The 13,316-nt window shown below is 54.2% G+C and overlaps 2 protein-coding genes and 1 non-coding gene across 3 annotated transcripts; 2 read left to right on the top strand and 1 right to left on the bottom strand.

Annotated features, from left to right (window-relative positions):
• Positions 1 to 3,570: 3,570 nt before the first annotated feature.
• On the bottom strand, positions 3,571 to 4,200 carry MFIFM68171_00878 (Necrosis inducing-domain-containing; the record flags this gene model as incomplete). Its single annotated transcript, XM_071056300.1, has 1 exon — positions 3,571 to 4,200. One exon carries the CDS (start codon positions 4,198 to 4,200, stop codon positions 3,571 to 3,573), a length of 630 nt encoding a protein of 209 aa, XP_070912401.1.
• A 6,051-nt stretch (positions 4,201 to 10,251) lies between these two features.
• MFIFM68171_00879 (BZIP transcription factor) lies at positions 10,252 to 10,814 on the top strand (the record flags this gene model as incomplete). The annotated part of the gene is made up of 2 exons (XM_071056301.1): positions 10,252 to 10,523; positions 10,646 to 10,814. The coding sequence occupies 2 exons, from the start codon at positions 10,252 to 10,254 to the stop codon at positions 10,812 to 10,814; spliced, it is 441 nt and encodes a 146-aa protein (XP_070912402.1).
• A 1,648-nt stretch (positions 10,815 to 12,462) lies between these two features.
• MFIFM68171_t4 lies at positions 12,463 to 12,530 on the top strand. Its single transcript has one exon. It is a non-coding gene; the product is annotated as a tRNA-Lys (tRNA).
• The last annotated feature ends 786 nt before the right edge of the window (positions 12,531 to 13,316 follow it).

Raw genomic sequence — 13,316 nt, forward strand, 5'->3', positions numbered from 1 at the left:
AAGTACACCTATCACACCGCAACCGCAACTTGCCAGCAGCATCACCGGGTACAGTCGAGACGTGCTGGGAATCCTTGAGCCCGTAAGTAATTAATGACAAGTATGCTAGCCTTTGGTGCCATGTTGGGGTATATTAGTGTGTGTGAGGACATTCAGATCACAACCACCTGGCGGAGATACTTCGATTCAATGCAAGCGGCATTGCGGCAAGCCTCCACAGGGAGCTATTAGCGTAAGTCATGAGCCACTTCTTCTGCCAGGCAGGGCCTCTAGTCTCTTGCGCCCTTTCTTCTCTCTGTAACAATCTACACCTACAGACTAAATCACGCATTAGTAAGAACTGCTTAACTTGGTAGCGCCTACGATTCAGCTGAACAATGATTATAACACGCGCAGGGATCTTGATCCTAAACTCCTGACTCTTGGGTCAAAGTGCACATCTTGAGAACCCAGGGGCTGCCTCGTGTACATACAGTGTGGGCCCCTGCCGTTTACATGATAATTAGCTAAGTCCGGGAGGAATGCTCACCGCCGCAAGGGCCAAGGCACCCAACTCCTCGTAGCTTCTAAGCCCTCCACGCCGAAATATGGCCTATTGGGATCCGTGGTCGGCCGCAAGAATCAATCAACAGTTGTAACAGTGTTGCCCGGACACAGGCCCTCATCACACCCCGTGATTTTGCCCTCTGTCGACTCCCACACTCCAACGTTTTCCCATATCCCTCAATCGTTGCTGCAACTTCTAATTGGCATGTTGGGTCCCTGCTGGCTGCAGTCCTGGCGCTGCTGGCGCCCTATCTCTACAGCAGGCTGAATTTCAGGCGCTTCGAGCAGCACGCCGGTATTCCACATCTCCTCAATAGCCTGCTTCTCGTCCATCAGGGACGAGATTGGCCCCTTGATCGAAGCTTTGGACCGCTATGCCAGGACCGGAGAGGAATTTGTGCTGGTCCCAGTCCTCATAAACTTCACCTTTGACGTTATTGGTGCCGTAATTATGGGGCGTCGACCTCAATGCGTAGTCCATGAATAACCAAGGCGAACTAATCCAACTCTTTGGAGAATTGAAATTTGATACCCAAGTATATAAACGGTTTTGATCTGTGGTGTTCTTTGTCCTTCTTCTCTGCGCTCTGACTTGCGCGTTCCCCGTCGTGTAGCAGCAAACCGCGCACTCCAGACCTACTTATCTCGACGAACATTCCCCCTCTTCGATCTGTCCCCAAACTCCAACCACTTCTCTTCTTCATGCCGAGCGGCCGTGGACTCGAAACGCTTGCGTTCTAGGTATAACGTATGCGAGATAGAAGTAGATACGAAGGATACTGATTATAGAGATAACGTACATTATCAGCGAGTCGTGGGTATCAGCGGGTCGTGGCTTTCTTGGCGCAACGCCATACCTCTCTACCTAACATCAGTTTCCTCTACCAGCACAATATGCCGCCGCCTTCAAAGGAAGCCAGGGTTATCTTAGCCCTTGAAGCTCTTCGAAACGACAAGCGGCCAAAGCTTGAGGCCGTAGCTAAGCTCTATGACGTGCCAGCTTCAACCCTCCGCGACCGACGCGCTGGCCGACCTGCACGACGCGACACCACGCCCAACTCGCGTAAGCTCACAGATCTGGAAGAGCGGGCAATAGTTCAGTATATAATTGAACTATCTGCACGTGCATTTCCGCCGAGACTGTGCAGTATAGAAGATATGGCCAACCAACTGCTACGCGTACGCGACGTGCCCCCTGTCGGCAAGCTCTGGGCGCATCGGTTTGTTAAACGCTAGCCAGAGCTCCGTATGCGTTATACCCGTCGATATGACTATCAGAGGGCTAAGTGCGAGGATCCAGAGGTTATTAGCGAGTGGTTTACGCTCGTATATAATACTAAGGCAAAGTACGGTATTGTAGATAACGATATCTATAACTTCGATAAGACTGGGTTTATGATAGGCATTATCTGCGCGGGTATGGTAGTTACGACCTCAGATGGCTGTAGCAAGGCAAAGCTAGCCCAGCCTGGTAACCGCGAATGGGCAACGGTAATCCAAGGTGTTAATGCCCTTGGCTGGGCTATCCCTCCGTTTATTATCTTAGCCGCGCAGTACCACCTCGCTAACTGGTATACCGAGTGTAACCTCCCGGCCGATTGGTGTATTGCAACTACCGACAATGGCTGGACTACCAATGCGGTAGGCCTAGATTGGATCAAGCACTTCGACTACTATACAGCGGCCCGGACAAAAGGTAAATACCGGTTGTTAATCCTCGACGGCTACGAAAGCCACCACTCGACCGAATTCGAGCTCTACTACCAGCAGAACAACATCGTTACACTCTATATACCTCCGCACTCTTCCCATAAACTCCAGCCACTCGATATTGGCTGTTTTGGGCCGCTAAAACAGGCGTACGGTCGGCAGATCGAGGACTTGATGCAGGCGCATATCAACCACGTAAGCAAGCTCGAGTTCCTCTGTACCTTCCGCGAGGCCTACTTTGCCTCTATGACAGAGAGGAACATTCAGGGCGGCTTTGCAGGGGCTGGTCTTGTGCCGTACGATCCAGAAAGGGTACTTTCCAAGCTGGATGTCAAGCTTCGTACGCCAACACCCCCGAACTTACGGCCTGGTACTGCACAACCCTGGGTCTTCCAGACACCACACAACCCTCGAGAAGCCGAGTTGCAGTCAACGCTTATCAAGACTCGTATTACCAATCATCAAAATAGCTCCCCGACTTCGATGTTGGCTGCTATGGACCAGCTTACCAAGGGTACGATGGCTGTAATGCACCAGGTGGCTCTCCTTCAGGCAGAGGTCTCTTCGCTTCGCAAGGCCAACGAGGCGCTAAGCAAGCGCCGGAAAGCTAAAAAAACACGTATACGACTTGGAGGATCACTTGCTGTACAAGATGCAAAGGACCTACTAGACCAGAAGGCCGTAGGTGGGGAGGTAAAGCAGGAAATGCGATCGGGTGGTATTGGTGTACGGGGGCAACGAACTAAAGTTCGGTGCTGTAGTGTGTGCGGCAAGCCTGGCCATAATGCCCGTACTTGCCAGGAGGGTGCAGAATTATCTGATTCAACTGCTTCTGATGTAATTATAGTTAGTTCCTAGTATTGTTGTGTTGTAATTGAAGATAGTATTTGTAGGGTAGTGGAAAAGCCACGATTCGCTGATACCCACGACTCGCTGATAATATACGTTATCGGTAAATACTAAAAGTGCTTTAACTACAACCCTCATGTACTCTAGCTTATGCTCTGGCAGCACTAGTTTAAGGCGGCTTCATAGATGCGACTCCCGCTGCGATTAAACATTGACTGGTAGATGCTAATTAAGGTAAGGCAGGCTACATGGTATGATAGTTGCCAACAAGGCTACAGGTTCAGTCTACAGTGACGGCGAGCGTACCGTTCTTGAGGACACTTTCAGAACAGATAGAACATTCCATGCAGGTAATGGACTCAGTACGAAGAGGCAACAAAGCTAAAATCCAAGATCTAACATTCTACTATCATCTAGCTCCGCTAACAAGCTATAATCCAGCACGGCTTACGCAATTGCACCCTTTCACTCGTCCTTCTCAGGGTCGAAACCCGGGACACCATCACCAGCGGCGTCCCGAAGGTTTTTGGCAAAGTCGTTGTCACCGAGCTTGGGACGAATGCCACCGTCGCCACTCCAGTTCTTCCCGTCGAGAACCTTATCCCGCAACTCGGTGCTCGGCCAGCCTTCCCAGCCAACCACCTTGGACGAGAACCACTTGCCCGTGTGGTTTTCGATGCCGTCGTCCGCCGGCTTGGCGTTGCGGATGCAGTGCGTGCCGGCGCCGTCCTTGTGGTAGACCATCTTGACGCGGTGCTCGCCGTCGAGCATGGGCGCGTCGCTGGGGTGCTGGTACTCGCCGTGGCAGGACGGCGAGACGCGTTTGACCTGGTCGTCCTTGACGAAGACGACGACGTTCTCCCAGTCGTGCCGGTGCCCCCCGAGGAAGCTGCCGCAGATGGCCTGGTCCTTCTCGAAGTAGTACTCGTACATGATGGCGCACCAGCCGTTGTTGCAGCGCGACCGCGCGTACACGTTGTTGTGGTCCAGCCGGTCCGGGTTGCGGCAGTCGTCGGCCGGGCACTTGACGACGGCGAGTTTTGGGGTCGAAAGTGGTGATGGGTGAGCATCTTTATACAAGAGATCACCTTCCATTTCCATTTATACTGTCTATACTTCGGACCGCAATTCCCAGTCCGCGGTCCCCGGAGAGGCCAAGATGCAGTGCAAACAAGTTAGATTGAAGCGGATATTGAACCATTGACTAGATACAGGCCCGGGTCAAGACATTCTGGACCTAACTATGAGACCGTAGGTACAGTTCGACATTATGCCGAGCTTCCAAAACCCACACTATGTGCGGTCGCTTCCATGGCCAGGTTCTCCAGGCCTAGGGTTCTCCGCCACGGGTCACCCAACCCACTTCTCGGCATGCCACCGTTTCCCCCTCCATCCTCTTCCATCGCATCGCAATAAGGGAGCATTTGAAGGGAGGGAGAGATCATAATTCATTTGCCTTGATTCCCGGGCTTTGCTGAGCGCTACTTGCCGCGGTGCTGTTACCAAGATCGCCCTCACACCGTTTGGAGGGTTCACGCCCCTTATCGCAGAGTTCGGCTTGTTGAAATTATGATCGGAAATAATGATATGGTCAGAGTGATAGGAAGTAAACGAACCATACGGCAGCCTTTAGTACACCTAGGAACGTGACCTGCATAAAAGGTCCAACTCTCAACGTCACACAAACCCGGGACATCAACAGCGCGGTGGATTGGGTATTCCGGGTGCCTCGGATTTTGTTTCGAGTTTTAGCGGGTAACTTTTCAAACCCAAAAAGATCTTATTGACACGCAGCTTTTGATCTTTAATGTACGTTTGTGTTTTATACAGTCGCGCAAGTCAGGAAAGTGTGTCATGACTCAGATCAACACGGTGCTCCACGGCTAAGTAACCAGGGTATGAAGGCTATATGCGTACGACCCTTCGGGTTAGATTTGTGTTTGGCAATTTCAGATATGTAATAGTCACAGCAAATGAGCGCCTGCGACTTATCGTGGCCCTGGCCAGTGCCCTCACCGGACAAAGCTCTCCGGGCCTCGGAAGTCCTACCCACCATCACCGTCATCACCAACCAACTAACCTGGCCGCCCGGCAACCCTAAATGAACGATGCTGCGGAGAACACTGCATGACAGCGCAAGGCAAGCGGGCGTCCTTTAGGGAAGCGGTCCAACCCCACCTTATTCCCCGCGGAAAGGAGAGCTGGTAACAGTGGGCGACTCACCGTCCGAACCTGAGCCTTAATGTAACCACCACATGCCCCAATGCTTTCCGCGAGGTCGATAAGGCTGCGACACGTTTGGCCGATGGCGAACTATATCAACAGTCAGAGGTCGAGGGAGCGCAGACACTATGAGGGGAGAGGGGTGTGGTGGGGACGGTGGGTGGAAAAAAAGGGGAGTGGTTGAGGCGATTGGCCCGCTTGAGCGTTTATGCCCCTGACAGAGGAGTATATATAGAGTATTTCTTCTTTTTCTTTTCTAACGAGCGTGCTTCGCTACGTAGATGCTTGTACTTCTTCTTAGGAGACCCACTTACGGATGCTGGTTTATAGGTAAACAAGAATTCACACCTCGAGCCTCGAGGCTCTTGAGGACGACCGCTGATGTTGGTCTAAGATGGCAACCTGCAAAACGTGGCATGAACCGCAACCCTACGACTTCTGCTCGTCTCCATCCGTAATTAGTCATATCCATACACGGCGACGGCTCTGGTGTGCTTTGCCATACTTCGAAACGCAATATTCTGTGTTGGAACCTGGCACTATCTAGCCTCTTCTCTTCCGACTTCGGGAGCACGTGTTTCCCTACACGAATCGATCGGAGTCTCAAAGGATCAGCGACTCTCAGTGGCGCCGGGCGGGGCCAACTTCCTTGCCCCAATAGTACGTGTACGAGCTAATATGGAGTCCAGGTGGAGCGAACCGTTAATCCTCAGTCGACTTCGCATCTTGCTGACTTGTCGATTCCATCACAGGGTCGAGGTTGGGGGCTCTGCTCCTCTATCCACCAACCTTTACGAGCACTTACGTACGACCACCTGTTCTCGGGCTCCAAATGCCCCCCCTAATTCGGAGTACAATACCGTGATCTTCTCGCGTATCCCCGCCATTCAGAGCCAGGCGATCCGGCGGAAGGTGACTTTCGAATTCGGGTTACGGACTTAATCAAGTGTGTCATTCTGCTTAATGTGCGAGGATGGGCCACGGGAAGTAGACTTGACTTTGGGGGGGGGGGGGGAGGGAGCATTTCCGATAGGCCGTCGCGGTGATATCAGAAACATATTGGACCCCGATGAAGACAGCACACGTGTTTCTATACCATGTACGAGGAAGCACCGGTTGAGCGTCAGGGGACGGCGGGATTTGGGGGCTCATGCGGACCATAAAGATCCGATAACGAGCCACGGAAGCGACGCCCGGCTGGCTGCAGAATCCAAGTCGTCAGCAAAAAGTCCCGGCGCTGCGGCGCGTCCCGTCACAAACCCTGGCTCCAACCACCACATCTCATTGCCGCGTCGCCCCCACCCGGCACCGGGCATGACAGCGCTGACCAGCCCCGAATTCTGCTTCCCTGATTCAATCGCTGCCGAGACGGTCCGGAGGGCAAGGCGGCAACGGGACTACGTGGTACCGCTAGGGCTTTTCCAAAAAGAAGTCTAGCTCGGGAGCTAGAAACCCATGGAAACGAGGTGACGCGGGCCTAGCCCTGTGAAAATGACGGGTGATGAGTGATTAACCGGTCGTTGGGCACCGAGCCATGCTCCCCCCCGCTCCGTGGAGTTGATGAGGATAATCGCTTCGGGACCGCTCTGATGCAGGGGAAAAGGACGCCCGGATGGGGCATCCTTGCCTACTACACGAACAAACAAAAATCAGGGCGGAACCGGGGTCGAACTCCGGCCACGACACCAGTCCCACCCACGTAAAATGCGAAAAAAGCCGTAATAAGTCTAAATTTTTTTCTTTTTTAGATTTGTCAACCGAGCAGCTGTTTGCTGGGACACCGTAGAGTCGCATGTGGCCCAGCTTTTATTGTGACCGTCTTGGCAGACCAACTGGGTGCCGAGTCCCGTATGCCAAAACCTCACTCATCCTTGGCAACAGAGAACAACAGAGAGTTGGGTGGGAGGGCTACACGTGGGCTTGGCGCCGCCGACCTATGTCGACGAGGAGATGCGGGTTTTGACTCGCGATATCATCTCAGGCAGTCGGCCGCTGCAGGGCGGTCCGTAACCGGGCGACCTTCGGGCTGGAAGGTCGACGAGCCATCGCCCCGAATTCCCACCGCTAGACTGACGTTTATTCATCTCGGTGGGGGAACAAGTTTGATTCTTTGGGCGGAGAAGGGCAGGCCGCGGGTGACACGGTGTCACTGGTGATTCGCTCCTCTCGGCGGGAATTGGAGATTGGCCCGGGTATGTCGGCTGCAGAGGTGATCGACAACTCTTGACACAGTGCGACTCATGCGTGGCTAGTCCCCGGCAGCATAGCACTCCCTGTGTATGTAATAATAACACATGTGTCGCAATGCCCGGCGGTGACTGACCACGGCGCAGGCGGCAAGGTTGGTGAGTTTCGATCGAGCAGCAAAACCCCACCGGTTGGTCGGCCTCTTGCGATGACGGATGGAGTCGACCGTCTCTTCTTGAGAACCCGGGAATCTGTCGTCAGAGCTAGGCGGTGAGCTTAATTCTTTGCTGCCGGCGATCTCTCAGACCATCGCATGGGAGGAAGCTAGCCTTGCTGCGGAGCCGGCGACCTGCTCCGGGAGGTATGGGGTATGGGGATCGAGATTGGCTCGCGTCGTCATTCCCATCGGAGCCTTCATGGTCAGATTCCTTGAATTCCTGCGCCATGGCCAGTCAGAGGGGCCCAACGGGAACTTTGCTTGGTTCGCCATTGCTCGTCCCGCCGACCGAGAAGGCGGCGGCAGGGACAAGGGCACAAGGGCAAGGGCAAAAAGCAACTCTCAGTACAAACGGTCAACTCCAGAGGGAGCTATCATGACATAATAAATGGCCTGGTGGGTACTGGGCCCGTTTGAACTTCCTCGACACGACTCGAGAGGGGAAGCGGAGAATGAACGAGGCCGACAGGCGCAACGCTCCCGCAGATATTCTTTTCGAAGCCTTGCGGTGTCGCATGCATGTCTGGGAATGGAAAACTGTTTTAACAGAACGCACAGTGTGAATTCGCCAGCTACCCTCTTTTCCAGGGTCCCATTCGTGCCAAATCCCATTCGTCAGTGGCGGCGGGGAAGGAACTTGGATTGAAGCTTGCCAAAACAGGGAACGCCGTGGCTGCAACCATGGTCACGGTTTCCCGCAAGCCGCTCGCGTGGCACAGCGTTTTGCTGACAGCCCAGGACAACGCGGGCAGCGGCAAGCGGCAGCGGCAGCAGCCTGGCCTCACCGAGGGCTGGGTCTAACGTTAAGCTTTAGGGGTTCCAGTCTCGCTGATATTGAGGGCCGCCATCGTCTCCGGTTACACCAGATTTTCCCCCTCACTCCCCCTCCCTCCCCCCGAAAAAAAAACAATGCAGGGCAGCGCGCCGTGCCAGTCGGGGCGAGGGGCATTGCAGAGGATGCACTAGCAATTTTTCTCGCTGCATTCCCGCTCTGATGAGGAGGATTTCAACCTAGAGGAGGGCGATGCGACCCCTGCTGACCATTTTTTGGGGGTTCTGTGGAGGCGGCTCGCCCCTGAGCCAATCAACACGGTGCACCCTGGCGTCATTGTGCCGATCTTCCAGCGCTTTGGCTGCATCCGGTCTTACCCTGACTTGCGCGCAGCGCCGCGCACGTGTGGGTATTTGTGCCTGAGGCATGAATCTCCCGTCACCGACCACGCTTTGCCTAACCCGCACCCACCGCAAAGAGAGACAGAAGCGAGATGGTGCTTTCTGGGAACATGCGACTTCCGGGACAGCGGTACCGCGCGAACGCCAACCCGAACCGGACCAAGCCCTGGGACCAGATGTTGCATTTCGCGCGCCACGCTTCATGGCCCTTCTTCCTGTTTCAGGGGAAAGGAAAAAAAAGGACCCGAAACCCTTCTTTTGCTTCGTTTCGCGTCCAGAGTCAGCCGCGGCGGCGCTTAGAACCCCAGGCAGTGCAGGCCACCCATAGGCAGACAAAGACGAGACGGAGGGAGAGGAAAGAGGAAAGAAAGAAAACCCCAAAAAGAACCGTGTTCCGATCGACGTCCCGCTTTCCGCAGATAGCGTCCCAAAACAAGTCCCGGTTCTCCGCTCCTGTGACCACACCGAGCGAGCCCTCCCAGTGCGGGCAAGGCACGGCTTGCTGATCGCGGCAGTGGAAAACAGGACAGAACCACCACCTCCTGACCAGCCCCGTCGAGCTATCCAACGACTCCACCCGCCGTTGCTTGTCGGCTCCCCTTTCTCCTGCCCCCTTCGCCCACCAATTCTTTTACACAAACGAAGCGCCTAGCTACGGATGCCCAATTGTGCTTTGCCGGATTTTCCCGCGCCGGCCGTCCTGTCCGCATCTCCTCTTCAGGTCAGCTGTACTCGCCCTGACTGGCCAGCAAGCCTCCGTCGTCCGACCAGACACCTCCCCCAGAACGTGTCGAGGTTAGGGTCGCTGGCCAATTTTTTGCCCATTGGCGATTGACGAGCCCTGACACATACACTACACATACACATACACGCACACCCGCTGGCTGCTGCGCTTTTCCAGTCGGGGGCCCCACGACTCCACGAGCAGAACCCGCGACCCTGGCCAGCGGCCCACTGGTGCTTCGCCGCTCACAAGCAAACCTACCGTGGTGTCATTTTGCGCTACCCCTCAAGAGTTCCGCTCCCGGTTTTGCGCGCCCTGACTCCTTTCCCTTCCCAAACCGCCCTGAACCGTTCCCTTCACCTTCCAACGATCCGAGGCCCAACCTTTCTCACCCGACGATACTCAGCCCTGCGCCACTCGGATTGACGAATGGTGGCGACTACGGCCTTACTGAGTTGACGGTGACGGAGGGAGCTTGGATTCTTGTCCTTTATATTTTTTCTCATGACATTTACCACGTCCCTTGCCCTTTATTACTCGAATATCCTGCGTGCCCGTTCACAACCGTAAGCGACCGACCGGTCACCCCCCCCGCCCCGTCGCCGACACCCTCAATCCCATAATGGAAGACGCCAGTCCGCAAAAAGTGGCGAGCCCGGACTGGTCGGATTCATCATCAGGTTCGTCGGTCGACCAACCTATCCTCGCGCCAACCCCAGTGCGGCCACAACTCCCGAACCGAAAGAGCAGCGGAACCATGATCGTCCCCCGCGACTCGGCTGTCGGACCGGTAGACATGCCAATTGGGCCGGACGATGTGAGGGCCATGAGCCCGAGGAGGACGAGCGAGGACATCGAGACACTTGGCAAGGAGGCGAGAGAGGAGTTGCAGAGGTGAGTGTCTTGATCTTTTATTATTATTTGTTATTTTTACCTTTGTCTTTTTCTCGACGAACCGGCGAGTCAAGGAGAGCACGATCAAGGGGAATGGGGGTGTGCTGACTGTCTTGTCCTAGGCATGCCAAGGCGCTCCAAGACTCTCTCGTCATTCTCTTCAACAGGATAGAGGCGGTCAAAGAGGAGCATGACAAACTCGACAGCCACAACAAATTCTTACAAAAGTACATCGGAGACCTAATGACGACGAGCAAGATTACGGCCTCCAGCAGCCGGTCCAAGAAATGATACCGCCGAGCTTGGTCTAGAGCTTCGCGCTGGGGGAGATATAATCCATAGACGGGGGAGGTCGATATGGAGACGACAGAGATTGGAGCAAGCGGCCGGCCGATTGCGCCTCGGGAGATATTACAGTCATCTGGGCGCCGAGGGACATTCGAAGGACACGGAGTTTGGCGATTAAGGATGGGATGATCAGATGCCGTAACGAGTGTCTATCGTCACTCTGGATGCAGCACCGCACCGGGAAAGAGGGCGACTGCAGGACCGAACTCTCCACCGATCGATTACCATCGATAACCACCCGCTTGGATTGTGGGCTCGGGATATTCTGGCCCTCATCCTCTTGCGTCGAAGGCGACACTTAAGACCACCGGGCTACCAACGTAGGACTCTTTTGCACGTCGGACACCGGCACTTTTTTGACTCATCATAGTGGCACTGGGACACTACAGGGTTTGGAGTTATTTGCGTGCGAGTTTCTCTTTTGATTCGGGGCGAAAGACGTTTATACCATTTGCGCGACTCGATCCGGCCGTTTTCGAGCAGAGAAAATCACCATTTGGGGGGGTTACGTACTCTTCATCATGGCCAGGACAAGGGAATCACTGGCGAATCGACACTCGGCTACCAGGGGGGGAAATTGGATGGGCTCAGCATTTGGCTGCTACATTATACTACATTACAGGCGTTGGCTGGACGGAGTGCTTTTGATCCCCTATATTATCTACTCTTTTTCTTCTATTCCTTTTTGGATTTTGCAGTGCGAAAGGAGGGGTCGTGTCACCCGTGTAGCCCCGCGATACCTACCTTCGACCAGAAGATGATTGTGTAAATAGGAGCAAACCCTGTTTAGTTATCCGAGCAGCAGCAAAATGCCGAGCAAATACTACACAATACCTACGTACCAGAACCGACCCCGATTCCCGCCCGACGTTGGAAGGCTGGGGAGAAATTGTTCGAATCGGGCGGAACGACCCTTTTCGCCACAGCGTGCCCATGTCTGGGAGAAGTACGAGGGAAACCTCGCGTCAGCCCGCTCAGCTCAGGGTCTCGTTTTGGGGGAATCTGATGGGATGCGCCGCCGTTCCTGACTGACGTCAGCGGTTACACCTTGCGGCTGGGTGAAAATGCCAAGGCGAAACAGGATAACCGAATGAACATGGAGTTGTCAATCAGCCTCGCTGCCTTGGGATCGCATTTCGCCCTTTTCGCATTCCGCCGAATTACACTTCTGCATGCCAGCCGCCGTACCCGTGCAGCAGGCTAGCCAGCTTTTCGCACACGATGCTTCCGTCAGCGTACAAACCCCTGGGAATGAATCGTTGGCCCGAACAGGATGACGATATTTTGCAGGTCGTTCTTTTCCCTCGGCCCTCGATGGGCGTGGGCGTGTCACTTGATGCTCACATTCCTTCGGGTCTGCTGACCCTTACGATTCCCACAGTTTCCCCACTGCTGCTCATCCTCCTCCTCCCTCCTCCTTCCTGCGGTATCCATGCTCGGTGGGCCGAGGTCAAACTTGGCGATGGACTCCTCCGGTGCAGCCTTATTTTTGCCTCGAGATCGGATTGCTGACGTAGCCCCGGCCGACAACAAAGACCTTATGAGTGGAATGGCACAGCCAATCATCACACGACGTTGTCTCTGAGCTGCAGCCGGCGTGGCGCAATTGGTTAGCGCGTCAGACTTTTGATCTCAATGTTGCGAGTCTCGCCGTTGGCGGTCAGATGTTGTGAGACTGTAGTATGGGGAGGTGGTGGTGATACTTTTCAGTCATCTGTTGTCTTTTTGCATTTGGGCCGCCGTCGCGCCTTGACTTTGCGCTACAAGTAGTACCGACTATCCTATTCTGCCGATCATTGTTTTGAGTCACCTGGCTAGGAAAGTAACTCCGACGTTGCCTTCAATGACCAGTGAGAAGGTATTAGTACCTTAGAGTGGCCAAGGATGACAAGATCGTGGCATGAATGATAGAGAAGCCGTTTCCGCAGGTAGAAATTTGCCAGCTGATTCGTATCAACCAAGGGGTTGAGCTGGCACCACAAATCATGAATAAGTCAAATGCCCGGCATTTCGGACTCCGGCTAAAGGTCCGAAGGGGAACAGCGTCCTCATTGCTTGTCTCGCCGGTGTGTTCTTTCGCACAAAACCCCATGCATGCTTCCATTGTTGCAGCATGATTCGTCAAACTCTTCATCCCCCCACAGAGCAAGAACGGCCAGTAGATAGTAGTATCACCGATCGACCTGTTTACACACTACGGGCCGAGGGACGCTGTCAAGACAACGACGTTGGCTCACGTATGCTGTTAAGCTATAATTATATGCTTGAAGAAGATTAATAGCGGAGTAACTTATTTTATTCGCCCAACCCCATCCTCTGAAGCGAGCGACAACAGGAAACTACCTATTGAAGAATGTACGTGTTCTACGCAGCGAGATCGAGACCTGAGCACCTTGGACGGTCTACAGATAGCAGAACAACTAGTTTCCTATTAGATTGCTCTTG

This window comes from Madurella fahalii (genome assembly GCF_045866475.1).
Source record: "Madurella fahalii IFM 68171 DNA, scaffold_1, whole genome shotgun sequence".
In the NCBI taxonomy this organism is placed as follows: domain Eukaryota; kingdom Fungi; phylum Ascomycota; class Sordariomycetes; order Sordariales; genus Madurella; species Madurella fahalii.